Here is a 17,930-nt window from a genome sequence, read left to right on the forward strand (position 1 = left end):
ACAGGACAAGGGCACACAAATTCCTTTAAGCGAGAAGGGAAAAGGCTTAAGAATAATAGCAGAGTCACCGGACATCGCTACGAAACTCAACGGCTAACACAAGATAACAACAAGATAATAGCGGCGGGTAAAATTGCAACACTGCTAAATAAGCCCCAACATGCCACGATGACGTCACAAACCAGGAAAAAGGCACACATGCGCACGCGCACACAGCAGCTCAGGAATGCACAAGGAGAGGTGCTTTATTGGAATTTCTCCTCCACGCTCACATACCAGCATTTCTGCACAAATACTTATAACTGCATACAGCTTACTCCATCAACATATCAAGCAAAGTGAATACTGACACTCAACAACATATAACAAAAAACAAACAAATTCAATTCTCATGAACTCTCCTCTGCCGAGCGGCTTTCTTCTGCTCTACCTGGATGCTGACTTTTCCCCCTCACCTCATTGAGTAAAAGCAGTGAAAGAAGAAAAGAACCGCGAAAAATGACACACATTTGTGCCCCAATAGCTGTAACTGCAAGAAACCGTAGCGCACGCTAATAAACTGAGAAAAAGATACCCATTTCTCCTATCAGATAATTATTGCATAATGCTACATGCACAGTCGCGTTATCCCTGCGTAAAGAAAGCACAGAACCAGGGTACACATCCCGTAAGCGAGAATGGAAAGTCACTTCTTCTCGGAGAGCTTAATACGGTAAAGTCAGAATTCTTACCAAGTAAACTAGGCTTGAACACAGCTACGAGCGTGACAGACACATACTGACGAACAAACAAAACACTCCTATTCACTTCTACTGATAGAATTGGAGTGAACCACACGGTAAGAACAAAGCACACCGCTTCAGTAAGGCATATCAAATGCAGCGCAACAAGATCCGCGTGCAAACTCCTAAAATAACCCACCCAAAACAAGGACTTCACCAGAGTCGCGTGGTAATACCATTAAAAAAGCTCGTCCAATCCAACAGATTACAATGCAAGCGCGATAACAATTATTTTTTAAACCACTATTTCCCGCAATAGTACATAAATGTATCACTCGTGTCACACGAAAAGGCAAACACATAGCACTTACTTGTCAAGTGGGGTCCCTGGTTCAGAAAAGCGCGCGCGCGTGCACACACACACACAGACACACACTCACATTTTCACACTCACATACACAAAGTCTATTTTCACAACCACATAAATCCATATTATTCCTCAGGTCAATAATTATCGTACCATTGTCAAAAGAAGGCACACACATGTATGCGAACGCAAAACAATAGGTTTTCGTTCCGGATGTAATAGGATATTGTCACTCGTCCGGCGCGAACCAAAAAAAGAAAGGAACGCATGTTCGCTATACATCCACGAAGAAAACGGTGCCGTGCTTCTGCGCAGCGATCATTATACAGGAGTGAATTCACATCGCTTTCCTTTTATTTCCTTGCACCCATATATTTTGCAAGAATACTATAGAGCAGAACGGGTAAATGTGAACATCATTCGCTACACACTGTAGCTCTCATCATTTTAAGACCAAACCACTTACCATGTGTTCATAGGTCTTCACTAAATAGGTGAGCCGATAATGACTCAAAATAAAATCAAATAAAATAATCATTCCAGCATCGCTGGCTGCAAGCTTGGGTACCCAACAGAGCAGTGCGCTCCCATCAACACGTCTTGGGTTGACCTTACACAGCCGAAGCCTTTTCTGAATACATTCTGCTGTTGCCGGAATAAAATATTTATCGCGAGGGTACTACAATGTCAGCTCTGTTGCTGTTTAAGTGATAAAACAGTGCGCTCACTCGGTGAATCGGTAATGGATCGCGCGCGTCGCGTGTCCAAACCGCGAGAACGGTCCCACGTTGCGCTCGCACGGGGAATCGGTAACGGATCGCGCGCGTCGCGAGTCCAAACCGCGAGAACGGGCCAGCGCGCGGCTCGCGTGGGGCGCGGTTCGGGCGCACTGTTTTATCACTTAAACAGCAACAGAGCTGACATTGTAGTACCTTCGCGATAAATATTTTATTCCGGCGACAGCAGAATGTATTCAGAAAAGGCTTCGGGTGTGTAAGGTCAGCCCATGGCGTGTTGATGGTAGCGCGCTGCTCTGTTGGGTACCCAAGCTTGCAGCCAGCGATGCTGGAATGATTATTTTATTTTATTTTATTTTGAGTCATTGTCGGCTCACCTATTTAGTGAAGACCTATGAACACATGTTAAGTGGTTTGGTTTAACAATGATGAGAGCTACAGTGTGTAGCGAATGATGTTCACATTTACCCGTTCTGCTCTATAGTATTCTTGCAAAATATATGGGTGCAAGGAAATAAAAGGAAAACGAAGTGAATTCACTCCTGCATAATGATCGCTGCGCAGAAGCACGGCACCGTTTTCTTCGTTGATGTATAGCGAACATGCATTCCTTTCTTTTTTTGGTTCGCGCCGGACGAGTGACGATATCCTATTACATCCGGAACGAAGACCTATTGTTTTGCGTTCGCATACACGTGTGTGCCTTCTTTTGACGATGGTAGGATAATTATTGACCTGAGGAATAATATGGATTTATGTGGTTGTGAAAATAGACTGTGTATGTGAGTGTGAAAATGTGAGTGTGTGTGTGTCTGTGTGTGTGCACGCGCGCGCGCTTTTCTGAACCAGGGACCCCACTTGACAACTAAGTGCTATGTGTTTGCCTTTTCGTGTGACAGGAGTGATACATTTATGTACTATTGCATGAAATAGTGGTTTAAAAAATAATTGTTATCGCGTTTGCATTGTAATCTGTTGGATTGGACGAGCTTTTTTAATGGTATTACCACGCGACCCTGGTGAAGTCCTTGTTTTGGGCGGGATATTTTAGGAGTTCTGCACGCGGATCCTGTTGCGCTGCATTTGATATATGCCTTCCTGAAGCGGTGTGCTTTATTCTTACCGTGTGGTTCACTCCAATTCTATCAGTAGAAGTGAATAGGAGTGTTTTGTTTGTTCGTTAGTATGTGTCTGTCCCGCTCGTAGCTGTGTTCAAGCCTAGTTTTCTTGGTTTACGTATTAAGCTGCCCGAGAAGAAGTGACTGTCCCTTCTCGCTTACGGGATGTGTACCCTGGTTCTGTGCTTCTTGTGGTTCTGTGCAGGGATAACATGACTGTGCATGTAGCATTATGCAATAATTATCTGATAGCAGAAATGGGCATCTTTTTCTCAGTTTATTAGCGTGCGCTACGCTTTCTTGCAGTTACAGCTATTGGGGCACAAATGCGTGTAATTTTTCGCGGTTCTTTTCTTCTTTCACTGCTTTTACTCAATGAGGTGAGGGGAAAAAGTCAGCATCCACGTAGAGCAGAAGAAAGCCGCTAGGCAGAGGAGAGTTCATGAGAATTGAATTTGTTTGTTTTTTGTTATATGTTGTTGAGTGTGGAGAGTGTGGAGTTGAGTGATGGAGTAAGCTGTATGCAGTTATAAGCATTTGTGCAGAAATGCTGGTATGTGAGCATGGAGGAGAAATTCCAATAAGGCACCTCTCCTTGTGCATTCCTGAGCTGCTGTGTGCGCGCGCGCATGTGTGTTTTTTCCTGGTTTGTGACGTCATCATGGCATGTTGGGGCTTGTTTAGCAGTGTTGCAATTTTACCCGCCGCTATTATCTTGTTGTTATCTTGTGCTAGCCGTTGAGTTTCGTAGCGATGTCCGGTGACTCTGCTATTATTCCTGAGCGCTCCGTCTTAAGCCTTTTCCCTTCTCGCTTAAAGGAATTTGTGTGCCCTTGTCCTGTGCTTTCTTTACGCAGGGACAATGCGGCTGTGTATGTAGCATTATGCAAGAATTATCTGATGCCAGACATGAGTGTCTTTTTCTTAGTTTATTAGCTCATGCTTCAGTTTTTGAAGTCATTGCAATTCCAGCACAAGTGCGCACAATTTTTGCTGCTCTTTCCTCAAATCATTCCAAATCACTCCATGGTAAAGCTGAATTTGTGAGAAGTGGGTTTCTCTGCTTGTTTGTTAGATGTTGTTAGAAGCTCGGTATGTTGAAGAAGTAAGCTGTTATAGGTATTCGTGCAGAAACGCTTGCATCTGAGCGCAGGATAGGAATTCCTGAAGTACGGCACCCTCAGTGTAAATTAATTATTTTGGTTGTGAGACTCCTTCACTGCATGACAAGGCTGAAATGGGAAGAGAGAAAAAAAATGGGGCGCTTGATTAATAGTGTTCCAAGTAACAGGGCAATTATAGTTTCCGTAGAAAGTAGAATTTTAATAGGCTCCTAAAATTATAGTTTTGTAATAGTTTTTCTAAACTGCAATGCAAGATAGAAAATCATTAATATAGTGGGAATGCAATCACATCATGTATCAGTTCCCGCAAAGGCGTTCTGTCTTGTGCTTTGTCGTGCGCGAATGTAACTTTGCCCCCAGGCTTTCGCGTTTTTTTGCTGTGTAGCCTCAGACGAGTATACAAGCATAGAAAGGGTCATGTATTACATAAGCCTGGTGATGATGTTGAGTGGTCTCACTTATTATTTTAAAAGAGCAGTGGTAGTTTACTGGTGTTGTGATTCTAATGACCATTAGGGGCTTTGGGGTGAAAATCGCTAAGATCAAGATTCATGCATGGTGCTTTTTTGTTGAATTTTATTTTAAAAGTGAACGGTATTAAATGAAATGATTTTTTCTCTTTTTCATCAGAAAGAAAAGCTTTTTCCGAGTCTAGAACCAAAATTTTACCTTCATCATGCGAGGAGTATTCTCGGGAGCGAATTAAAACGGAGTGGCGAAGGCAGGACAGCTGGCGCCGCGCCGTGGCGAGCTTCCGAGCGGAGACACGCTGGGCAACATGACGGGAACACGGCCGGCTCGGCAACACGTCATCGTGACGTGATGCCGAGCCGAAGGATCCCGCCAGGAGCATGCGCCGCAGGATCCCGCGTATGCGTTCATCGGGAGTGGACATCTCCATGACGGCAGCTTCCACGCGATGGTCGCAGTCTATCGCAGTCGCATAGTCGCATCCTGTGGTTTTCGTCGACATGCCGAGACGATGTTGGATAGTTGGTTGCCCTAATTTACGTCAATATTCGCCTGGTATCCAATGTCTCATGCTTCCCAGTGACGAGACGGACAGCTTTTGATTCCACGAAGCAATCGGACCGCCGGAGTGGAAAGACGATGTGGTGCCATCGACTGATCGTGTTTGTAGCGGACATTTGCATGATCTAATTTACGAAGGGTACGCTGAATCTCTTCAACGTACTGGATAACGAGCTCAATGTCGTTTGAATCAAGGTGTAGCACCATCACAATACCTGTCCACACCGGGGAAAGAACATCCACCTAAACGGCGCAACGGTGTGAGTATTTTTCGTTATTGGGGCTAACAAAGGGCTCTCACTCCGTGTGGTTCAAATGCTATCATAGATTTCAGGATTGTGTGAATGGGTTAACTCTCATCTGCGTGACTCTGAACCTTGCCGCCGCTTACCGCACACAGAGAGTAAAAAAAAAGAAAATAGAAGTTACCGAATCTAGTCCCTAAACTCAGGTGGTGCACCGTTGATAAAAGTACACTTCGTTTAACATGACCTTAGAAACCATACTTCAACAGAATATTTATGTAATACGTTGAACATACGTGTCCGTTCTTTTCTTTTCACTCATCTGCTTTCATGTTTACAGGTGACTTCCTCAGTGGAGCCTGAAACCCCTTAGGTGAGACAGAATGATCATTGTAACCCACTATTCAGAGCAGACAAATGCTGTGCACCCTCTTTCCAGATTCCTCTTTAATGCAGTGTCTTGCCTATTATTCGGGCTCTGTATATTGTTCACAAGTTTTTTTTACCTTTTTTGTTATTTGATTTACAGTTTGCTTTATCATGTGCACAATTATGATATTGAGGGGGACATTTTCTTGTTTACACTTCTTATCTTATAATCATTGCCCAGTTAGATTACATCATTTTCATTCACCAGAACTGGAGTTGTATACTGTGTTATTTTCTTCTCTCAAATCAGGGCAGCCCATGTGTATGGCAGCTGAAGTCTTTCACCAGGGTAACATACCAGGACAACTCCAGCAAGTGCTCTGCAGGTCACCTCTAAATTAAAGGAACCTACCTTTGATGCACTATGTCCTCATGAGATTTTGTTCCTGCTACAACTCTGCGCTTTGTTTCACATTACCAAACAATAACCCTACCAACCATTATCATACCAGTGGTGTACTGCTGTGTTCAACCAGATCAACTTGCTCTGGGCATCCTGCAAGGCTGTGCAGCGACTTCAGCCCTTATTTGCTGGTAACACTGGTGCCAATACAGTTGTTAGATGAGCTGTGTGACAGTGTAAAATAGAACATATCCTGTGTTCTATTAAAAATAAAAATTATGCATTCATAGCATATAATGTGTATATGTAGATGTTAGGTCTTAGTTATTGTACTATTTGAGCGAAATGTCGATATTTCAGCTGTTTGAGCCTGATGCCCTCGTCCTTGACGCACATACAAGTGTGCCCACACTCTCGGAGAAGCCTGCATAGCGAGGACTCTGTCCCGGTGGCAAATGGAACAGTTCTTTCACAAAGAAAGCAGATTTCCGCCAGAAGACCAACAAGCAGTTTACTTGAAATAGTACCAATTACTTGTCGTTTTTCTAATTGCAAAATATTGGGCATGCTACGTCAGTACTGGGGTTTTTTGCTTCTTTCTAGTTACCTCACCTGGTGACTTCAAGCTTACCTAACACAATAATATAAGAGGGCAATGAAGCAGGCAAACTGGTGTCGTGAGATTGTGTCCCCCAGTCTTAGGGTTATGGATGTATTATACAGTATTGGAAACCTGGTTGAACAATAAATTTGTTAAACGACAAACACTTATCAGAAATAAATACGATGTGCAAAATACTCTTACACAATACGCTACAACTGACTTTTTTTTTGTAGGCATGATGGTTGGCAATGCTAAATGTTCAGATTTACGACATGCTCAACATCAAATACAGAATACGTGACGTGCTCATAAATAAATTCTTGCATAAAACATAATCTTAGGCAAACAAGAAGTCATTCGATGGAAGGAAATACAGCCATCTGTAGAACAATAAAATCAGAGTAAATCAAATTCGCCTGAGGCACGAAGCTGCTTTGAATAATAACAGTAGTGATGACGAAGAACACGAGTTCAAACAAAGTAAAACAAAACATTAGACCCAGTCCCAGTCTTTTACGATAATTCGTGCAAACAAATCGAGCAACAAAGAGGCCATCTTCCAAATATCACAGTCGCACTTCACCAAGCGCTTCCTTTGTTGTCAGATTGCCAACACGTAAACATAACTGCAACTGACGTAAATATAACTGCAATGCCAAGCAACCACCTGACACTTTCCATTGGTGACGGCGGTACAACCAATACACGTTGCGGTGAATCGCTAGAGGCCCACGTAACTCGTCAGCAAAACTCCCAAAGCCACGGAGGTACTTGAGTCCCTTGTTGTGAACGGCCGCAGAGCAGAGGACGAATACATTCGATGAAAAAGTACAGCTCACATGTCATACTCTCCAGCTCAACTGTAGCAAACGATTCACACGCAAAAAGCTGTTCATTATAGCGTGTTATCCGAACGCTTCCAACCAAGAAAACGTAATGCTTCAACTTCAACCCTCAAACGCGCCCAGAGACCTTGTGACCTTCTATGTGCGACTGGACGGCGACACTCGACAGCTCGCAGCATTACTTGCCATTGCGCAACACTGGTGACATAACGGGCACAGAAGTGTAGTCCGTACAGTTACACCATCGACGGGAGAGGAGGAACGCGGAAGAGACATTTCGTGCGCGCGCTCCTCCCAGAGTGGAGCCATTTCGTCCGGAAAAATTTGTGGCATATCAGTTTCTCGGCGGGAAGAACAGTTTCCAGCGAAAAAAAGTATGGGGGTTCGGGAAATTTCATAGTCCCTTTAAGAGTCGGACAAAGGAAATAACCTTGCGATTCAATAAATAATATGAGTGTTTGTCTTTGCCGCTGTCTTCTTCAGACAGGATGTGATGACGTCACACAGTGTTTCAGGTGTCTGTAGCAATGCATTGACCGTTACTGGAAAAAGGTGTAGCAATAGAAAAATGGTGTGTATTGTCTTGGACGGATTTATGATGAGCACTGTTTTTGAATAAGACGAGTGCGTGTGCTTAGAAATAGTTTGATGCTGGTTTTCTGCTTTGGTTCAAGTGTTTCTTTTCACTTTTTCCCCCCTTGTTGTCTGACAAACATGCGCTGACATGCCCAGACCTGTTCTGACTTGCTTTCCTTCTACATGTAGATTTTTTCATTTCGAAAAAAAAAACGTTCTTGACGATGGCGATAGTACTGCCTTGAATGGGAGTAGAGCTAGAACAATTCTTAATAATGTTGCGATTCATTTAGTTGAGAGAGTAACCGCGAGGGGGACAGGTGTGTGACTTTATCCAGGAGGAACAAAGCGTCATTATTCAGTTAGCTGCCTGGCTCTCGGATGGGATGGACATGTCTTGCTGAACCATTATTTTGTTTTCTCCTGTACTCATAAGTCTCATTTAGTAAGACTTTGGGAATGAAATGCTTAATTCCCACAATCACTTCTCATGTACGGTGTTTTTCTGCAATAGTTCCCTACGCAATCGTTATAGTAGAATAAAGGAAATAATCTTAGGATAGTGATTCAATAAATAACAGGTCCCCTGTCTAGAGCGTACGCATCCTTGAGGCACACAGGTGTATGATGACGTCATACCGCGACTCTATTGTTTCAGGTGGACCTTGTCCAGAGGAGATGGGTTGGACATTAGTGGACAAAAACAGTGTAGCCCTGAGACAATAGGATGACGTCACGACCAATGAGAAAGGTCTGCAGAGGGTGCAAGGAATCACTTCTCTCTTGGATACTGGCGGGTGTGGACGCGTTTATTCTGTTCCTAGCAATTGCGATGGCCGTTACTGGAAGAGCGTAGCTTCGGTGGGGCTCCGTTTGCCTCTGATGGGGTATGGATGTGTGGTTCGTCACTGGTGAATGGTGTTCGACGATGCAGGTGGATTTTGTGACGAGCGGATTTGCAATGAGGGAGTGTAGTGTACGTGTCCATTGATGGTGAGTGTCTTTTCACTCTGTTCAAGAGTTTGCTTTCCTCTGTTGCCCAGCAGTCGTGTGATTTGTCCTCGTGTAATAGCGTTCCTGACATACGCCGACATGCATGCTTTCCTCTGCTGACACTTTGTATATTTTTCTTTCTTGACAAGAAAGATTCTCGTCTTGGCGATGACGCTAGTGCTGCCCTGAATGGGAATTGTGCGAGAACAATTCTTAATAATTTTGCTATAAAATTAGTTTGTAAAAAGAAACCACCAAAAACCAAAGAAAGAAACCAAAAGAAAGTAACCACAAGAGGGACAGATGCATGACTTTATAGAGGAGTAAAAAGCATTACGATTCAGTTCTGTGCCTGGCTCTCAGATGGAAAGGACGTGTCGTTCTGCGCTCCTCGTGACTGATGTGTTGTGTAACTTAATTCTGTCGCCAACTTTATCCCCACTTTTTTATGATTTTCATGTCGGGTGCTGGTTGCTGTTGTCCAGACATCCCCATCATTTTCTATCTTCTTCTGCCTCAGGAACGAGAGTAGCGCTGGCGTAATTCTTAATAATTTTGTCATGAAATTAGTTGAGAAAGTAGCCGCTAGGGGATGCAGATGTGCGACTTTATAGAGGAGAAAAAAGCATTATGATTCAGTTCTGTGCCTGGCTGTCGGATGGAGCAGTCGCATCGTTCTGCGCTCCCCGTGACTGCTGTTGTGGTGGGCTGTTTTGCTTCTGTGCCTGATTCTTTTTGTTGATAGCTATTGATGGTTAGCATATTTACTCTTGTTTTCACAACCTCTGTATTATGAGTGTTTTTCTCCTTGCATGTCCAGAGCTGTCCTAACCTGCCCAGACATGCCATGATGACGTCACAGCTGACGTCACAGGATGTCCAGAACATGTGGTCACAGCTGAAGATGCTTTGCAACCTGCCTCTGTGCTCCATCGCCCAGCGATGGTCAGCGGGCGTGCGGGAGCGCTTTCTTCGAGATGGCCATCGTTGATCTTCAACTAAACTCCTTCTCTCCACTCTATCTCTGTCTAATTTTTTTATTTTTATCAGCTCAAGTAGCCGGCAACTCACACTGTGGTCTGGACACGTCTTAGATGCTCCCTGATTAGTGTAATGACTCACTGAATGATCCTAATTATTGTGGGGGTCCCAAATTACTCTAATTGCTAATTAATAGCGTCCAGGCCACTGTGTGAGTTGGCGGCTACTTGAGCTGATCTAATACTACTGTGAAGGTGTCCTAGACGTCTGTGGAGCAAGGATGCGTCCAAGGCCTTCGATAGTTTCAATGATGGACGCAACTCTTCGACCATGTACAACCGCCCAACCCGAGTAGCTGTGAAAATTAAAGCTCCGTTCTTGTCTCGCACTTCTTTTGTCCCAACTCCAAAAACGACTCGGAGGCCTAGCTCTTCAATTCTTCCGACAGATAGGAGATTTCCATCTAAGTCTGGCACGTACAGGACCCCCTTCGAAACGAGTGTCGTCCCACCGTTCTTCTCTGCGAGCTGGAATTCAACGTGACCTTTCCCCAAGTATCTTCACGACTTCTTCGTTAGCATCTCCACAACCGACGGGGCTGAATAAAAGTTCCGCATCTGACTTCTATCTGACGTCATGTGGTCTGGTTGCACCGCTATTCAAATACCACGCGTTTGCCGTTGCGCTGCCGTCCTTCGCAGACAGCTTTATGCGTCGCCTTCCTAGCGTGTGACGGATGCCCCTTCTCCAAAGAGTCGCTGCGTTGGTCTTCAGAATCACCTTCGCAGTCCTTTGCGATGTGTCCGTACTTCCCACATGCGAAACATCGCACACGTCTCCTGGGCACGGGGTGTGATCCACGTGTGGAATTCTTCTTGCCAGCGGGGCGGTCCGTCCTTGTGTCGAGCTTGTTCCTCTCCGTCCAACTGGGTCTGGTCCTCGTCGCGCCGTATTTTTCTCTTCTCTTCGACTAGAAGTCGTGCTTTCACCTCCTGTGTGGTCAGTGGCTTCATCTTGTTCGAGTTTTAAGATCAAGGCTTTGTAACTGTCGGGTAAACCCATTAGCATTACCAGTGCCACTTCCTTGTCCGTGAACCCGTATCCTCCATTGGAAAGCTTCCTGTGCATGTCCATAAGCCTGCTCAAATACAGTTTCATGGGCTCTTCCCTCTTCATCTTGACGTTCACAAAATCACGAAGCAACTGCAAAATATGCAACAGTCCATACTTCGTGTGCATTTCGCGCAGGATCTCCCATGCTTCGTGCGCAAGGACACAGGCTCCAATGTCGTCTAGGTAGCTGTCCTCTACCACCAAAAATAGGAAAGTGAGTCCCTTATTATTGACTCTTGTATCGCGATAGACTGCACAGACAGCGTGTCAGCACTAGAAAGAGCAAGCGTCTCCGCCTGCTCCTATCTTCGTCTTCCCGCGCACCTGTTCGTCGCCAGAGATCACTGCATAGCAGAGCTCGCCGACTGGTTCCGATATGACACGTGTCTGCGCATTAAAGGAACGCAGGTATGTGTGTGCCACTTTTCTTCGTCGTGCTATCGAGACGAGAGCCGCCGATATTTCGAACAGAGACTGTTCTTCTTCCGGGCACCGTCCTCATCATTGGCATGGTATTTAAAGGGTTAGGTGTGACGTGTTAAAGGTTCATGCGAATTGTGGGTCAACAGCCCGGAGGGAAGAAAGGGTACGTACAGGTTTTTACGGCCGGAGTGAATGGACGCCTTGTTAAAGTGTGTGTGTGTGTGGAGGGGGGATTATGTGAATGAAGTCATCTTGGCTCCAGACCAGTTACAGAAATGCGGTGTTCACGAACAAGGGGACGAAACGGGACAACAGGCAGGAATTGGCGAGCATTCCGAAAGATAAGGAGCTTAGTGGTTACGCGGGGAAAGTTCCAGAGCGAGTAGAGCATTTCTTTTCTTTTACTTTTTTTACGAAAAGTATTGTTGCATACATATGTATTGATCACAAAGGACAGCTTTATATTCATCACCTCGACAAAGAAAAATGGCGCACCACACCACATCATGTAGCATACAGCAAAGGATGAGGCGTTTTAGTAACCAAATTTAACTTACGCAAACAACGCTGTTGTTTATAATGTACTTCTCAAGCAAACACGTCCAAAATTTTTCGTCCCGCGACAGCAGCGACATGAATATAGGGACTTGACACATCCGCTTCTTCAACTGTTTCAAGAAATGGGACAGAGCCAGGAGCTGCTAGTTATTGCCATTATAAAGCGGCACAAATAAACAGTATTGTTCTACACAAACAGGGAAACATATGCACACTTTGAATACTATATGTACTTTCGAAGGGAACGTTAAACTTACATCTGCTACCGTGTGACCATAAAGAAAGTCGCCAATGATGTTGCTGGCGATAGTTTCATGAGGTATGGTTTCCATCTGTGCATATTGTCAAATGTCAGTAATTGTTTACACTGGAGCATCCCAAAGTGTATTGAGAGTAAATCCTCACGTCAGGAACTGCGAACGTAAACTGTTCTTCAGGGAAAAGGGGTTCCTAAAGCGTACTTAAAGTGTCTGAAGACGACGTCTTACACTACAGTGCCACGAAGAGGCTCGCATGCCAGCTCCCGGACTGAAGCTTTACTCTTAACGCACTTTCGCTGGACCACTAGGTCAACGTCAGTCGCAAAAGTGAGATAATCAGAAATCATGAGAAATGTCACTCTGAAAAGACTATTTTGTCATCCCGTTTTGATATAGCACCATACAGATGTGGAACTCATATGCCTTATGAAAAATACCAATCGCCTGTCTACTGACATCTTTTGGATTCTTTGGCTTCTTTGGCTTCTTGTTTTACTTCGACTCCCTACAATTGTCCAAACAATTGCTGAAGAGCGAGGTTTGGCCTTTCTTTCTCCTGAATGTTCAAAGGGGTCATACCAAAGGAAACACTGCCTCTGGACTTCTCTTTTCTTTATTTTCAAAAGACACGAGTAAATAGGTAATCAACAAGGAAACAAGAACAAGAAGGAAGATGGACGAAGTCTTAGGTCGTAGTCTAAAGTGAAGCACTACTGCGGTAATAAATTACATGATAAGGGGACTGTTAATAACACATTCCTAGGGTAGAAAAGAGCAAGAAGCCCGGGGGCTCTCACGAACGTATATAGTCCCGTTAATGGACTGAGTATGATTAAATGAATTGGCCAGTACATGGTTTCACAACCGTCAAGTAAAAATCAATTAGGACTTATGCAAGGAGAAGCGCGAAGACGTGGTTAAACATGACCTCCCGACAGAGCCAGACGATAGGAGAGCGCTCCTGCAAGACCGGTACATAATACCTAATTATTTGCGCAGCACAATCAAAAAGGTAAAGCTTGCGTCTGTATTTCCATTAATACTAGAAACACTTTCCATTTTTTCTTCATTTTGCTTCAATGTCTTCATTTTTAGGGTGCACCATCACTGCTCTCGGTGACAGTGAATTACGGCGGCCAGCATTGTCTATACAGGGTGGTCCACCAACCATGATAGAAATTCATAGTAAAACACGTAGGCCCCGGAGAAACATGCGGTCAAGGGATTTTTTCTGACAATATCTTTTGCCACATATTGGTAACGTTTTTATTTGATTTCAATTGACGGAAAGTTAATTTTTTGAATTGAACTCCAAAATTTCCCAAGGCAACCTAACGTTTTCTTTGCGGAAATGGGTTCCCCGTGGTCATTTTACTCAGTATAGCACATAATCCCATTCGTAATGCAATGGCAATTGCCGAAATAAATTCGCCGAAAATCCGTGGAAATGAGCCCTTGGCTCTGCCTCTTTTTTGACGGCTCTAGTTGGAACGCAAAGCTGCGAAGAAAGGAGGTTACATTGACCCACGGAAGAGTTCCGCTGCTAGGTATCAGCTTTGCCCACGTCAGTTTCAGGGTTGCGCCCTTTTTCCTTTATTCGTTATTTTTTTTTGCTCAGTGTGTTTGTTTGCTTTTGGGTGCGCGTGAACCCGGTCCTCCTGTACGCGGCAGTTTTCACTATGACCGCAGATAGCGGTCTCGCAGTTATTCTGCACCACCTTATTGTCATGAACCTGTGTATGTGTGTGTGTGAGAGAAAGAGCTGTATGCACGAACGCCTGTATGATGTAAAATGATGGGCCCAATAATGGCTCCGTTATAAATCCCGGCCCACACACCGAATACCCTGTGGCGGCCCGTGGAAGACGACGACGACGCGCCTCTGCTGCCACGCGCTACGGCGCTGGCACGGCAGTTCTACCGGCACCGTTCTAGCGTGAGGCCACGTCCATCTGTCCGCTGGGACATTCCATCACCGCCGGTCAGGACTCATGTAGGGGAACACCACCTCCTCTACAACCCTATTGTACTTATGCTTGCAGTCCCGTAGCCAGTGTGGTTTGTTTGGCTCCAAAAATACGCGTTGTGGAGATTCACTTGAGCACTATGGCAGAAGTGGGCCTCATCAGTCCAAATGACAGTGTTCACAAAGTTTCCGCTTTCCTCTGTCTGACATAGAATCCAGTTACAGAAATCCAGCCGTTTCTCGTTGTCGCCCGGCTGGAAATGTTGATGAAGGCTCACGTGGTCCGGGTGGAGTTTGTGCCTGTGTAGTATCCTCAGCACTCTTGACTTTGATGTCTGTACTCGTTTTGCCAGGGTGCACAAACTTACGTGAGAATCGTCTCCTACTTCTTTCAGGACCTTGTCTGTTTCTCTCGACCCACTGCCAGTGACCGTCTCTGGGTACCGGAATGGAAACTTCCTGTTGTGGACAGTCTCAAAAATGCACGCCTTGTGGTACAAGAGCTCACCACCCTAGTTCCTGGAGACATTTCACTGTATTTTAGGACTGGTCTGTCATAGTCCGTACCTGCGGCCCCTAGAGCAATGATCATCCTTGTTTTTTCTTGGTTGGAATACACGGTGCTTGCCATCGCTGCCGTTTACTTGTTCATTGCATTCACTGAGACTTGAGTGCAAAACGATCCAAAAATATATTTCCTTCCCTACCTGTCAACTCGTCGGGTGACCTCCATTTGTGATAAGATAGCTCTGATTCCCACACTCACGGCGCGTGTTTGTACCGTGGTTAAGGCTTGTAACCCTTTCCCCCCTCGTCTGACGTGTCATCGTAACCTCATTTCTTCGCAGCTTTGCGTTTAAACTAGAACCGTCAAAAAAGAGACGGAACCAAGGGCTCATTTCCACGAATTTTCGGCGAATTTATTTCGGCAACTGTCATTGCATTACGAGTGGGATTATGTGCTATACTGAGTAAAATGACTACGGGGAACACATTTCCGCAACGAAAACGTTAGGCTGCCTTGAGAAATTTCAGAGTTCAATTCAAGAAATTAACTTTCCGTCAACAGAAAAAAGAAAAAAAGAAGTTACCAATATGTGGCAAAAGTTATTGGCAGAAAAAAAATGCGTTGACCGCATGTCTCTCCGGGGCCTACGTTTTTACTATGAATTTCTATCATGGTTGGTGGACAACCCTGTATACCGGGTGTCTCAGTTAAATCGCCGGGCTAAATAATTCGCGAAAGGGTGCACCAATCGAATGGCTTTCTTTTTTACAAGTATCTGTCCGATACCACCTAGAAGCTGCGGACCGTGTGAATGAGTGGGAGGCGCTCATTATTTAAATAAAAATTCAAATGAGTTTTGTGAAAAACATCTTCTAAATCAATGCGCCGTAGGCATTAAAATGGGCACTGCCCCTTTTGGGACTTTCAGTGGACACCTTTTCGAAAATGTGGTACCCAAGCGAGTTATTTGTTGCAGTAATTAATTGGTTTCGGTTTGCATATTTCTGTCGCGGCTGGTCGCGGTGAATCGCAAAAGGATGCTCTTCCACTCCCTTATCCGCCAATGAACTCCGTGTTCTTGGGCTTGCTTCCAAGGTACTATGCGATAAACTGTGTTTCGTCCGTGCGATCATAACAGAGAAAGGCAGCATATCAGTCAGATACGCGGAGTGGGGGACTAGCGAAGTCTGTATGACGCTCTTACTTTTTCTTCAGCATTCCCTGTTGCGAAGTAAGCTCATGAACCGGTAATTCATTGATGGATAAGGGAGTGGAAAAGCATCCTTTTGCGCTTCACCGCGACCAGCCGCGACAAAAATATGTAAACCAAAACCAATTAATTACTACAACTAATGACCCGCTTCGGTGGCAGATTTTTCTCTAAAAAGTGTCTACCGAAGAGCACAATAGGGGTAGCACCCATTTTAATACCGACGGCGCCCTGCTTTAGAAGTTATGTTTTTCACGAAACTCATTTGAATTTTTATTTAAATAATGAGCGCCTCCCACTCATTCACACGGTGCGCAGCTTGTAGATGGTATCGGACAGATACTTGCAAAAAAGAAAGTTATTCGATTGGTGCACCCATTCGCAAATTTAGCCCGGAGATTTAACTGAGACACCCTGTATAGTTTCCAAGTCAGGCTAAGGTACTCACACTTGTTGTTTTTACCTAATGAAGCGTGGTCCACAACGCGAAAGCTTGTAATACATATAGGAAGCATCATTGCCGTTTTTCAAATGATTTGTGAAGAAATAAATTCGTCGTCCGATGGAGTTCCGACTCAAATGCTTTTGAGGTCTATATTGTTGCTGCAGGTAACTCTTCGAAGTATTAAGGGTATTTCAAATATTTTTGCCGTTGCTGCATGTAGTGAGCTGCACACTCTTAAAAACAAACTTCACCGCATAGCACGCTCCCAGCCAACCACCATCTCGAATGATATCGTTATCTGCCCTGATTTGTTGAAAACGGGGGGCGTACGCCTTTTTTGTGCCAATTATGAACACCATAAGTCACAAAAAGGCGTACGCCTTCCGTTTTAAACAAATCAGGGATGATAATGGTATCATTCGAGATGATAGTTGGCTGGGAGCGTGCTATGCGGTGAAGTTCATTTTTAAGAGTGCAGTGCACCTGATTCTGAGGTTGCACATCAACTCCACTTTTTATTTTTCGGGTGCCTAAAACGGATTCAAATTGCAGACTTAATGATTCACATTCACAGTATTTTAAGAGACGGCGCATAATACAGTTTGGGGGACGTGTTTATCCCACTTTTTATAACGGTGACGAACACTCTTAAAAATGAACTTCACCACATAGCACGCTCCTAGCCAACCATCACCCCGAATGACAACGTTCTCGCCCCTGATTTGTTGAAAACGGGAGGAGGAGCCTATTTTGTGCCATTATGCACGGCACAAAATAGGCTCCTCCTCCCGTTTTCAACAAATCTAGGGCGAAAACGTTGTCATTCGGGGTGATGGTTGGCTAGGAGCGTGCTATGTGGTGAAGTTCATTTTTAAGAGTGAAGTAGCGGCGTGTAATGGTGTATGATGAATATATGAAAGTGTATGTAAATGTCAAGTATACAACACAGTCCATACGGCATACAGGATGTGTGGTATTACTCGTATTACATGCTGATGCCGCAGGTTTGAAAATATCCAGGATACGCTATTTTATGTTGTCAACCAAATGCTGAAAACTATCCTTTCGCTGTGGACTCTTAAAACGAAGCTTCACCACATAGCACGCTGAATGCCAACCATTGTACAGAGTAATACCTCTATCACTCTTGATTTGTGGAAAGCGAGGGACGTACGCCTTTTTGTGACACTTATGCAGAAATGTTAATCGTCACAAAAAGGCCCACGCTTTCCACTAGAGTGTCCATTGACTCTTCTCAGTTTTTTGTATAGAAAATAGCGCGAACAAATATTCTTTTCCGTAAGGCATGTAGGAACCACATTACATCTGTC

General features: G+C 44.6%; 1 protein-coding gene and 1 long non-coding RNA gene across 2 annotated transcripts in view; one reads left to right on the forward strand and one right to left on the reverse strand.

Moving 5' to 3' along the window:
- The window catches only part of LOC135393181 (uncharacterized), a 294,635-nt gene that overhangs the window by 78,136 nt on the left and 198,569 nt on the right, over window positions 1-17,930 (forward strand). The window lies entirely within an intron of this gene.
- Window positions 1-17,930, reverse strand: part of LOC135391547 (uncharacterized protein C05D11.1-like) — a 116,005-nt gene that overhangs the window by 67,151 nt on the left and 30,924 nt on the right. The window contains exons 10-11 of the mRNA XM_064621846.1: window positions 12,468-12,542; window positions 12,210-12,320 (exon numbers count right to left, since the gene is read on the reverse strand). Of these exons, the coding sequence (XP_064477916.1) occupies window positions 12,210-12,320; window positions 12,468-12,542 (186 nt within the window). The remainder of the gene's footprint in view (window positions 1-12,209; window positions 12,321-12,467; window positions 12,543-17,930) is intronic.

The sequence above is a fragment of the Ornithodoros turicata genome, chromosome 4 (genome assembly GCF_037126465.1).
Source record: "Ornithodoros turicata isolate Travis chromosome 4, ASM3712646v1, whole genome shotgun sequence".
Lineage (NCBI taxonomy): Eukaryota > Metazoa > Arthropoda > Arachnida > Ixodida > Argasidae > Ornithodoros > Ornithodoros turicata.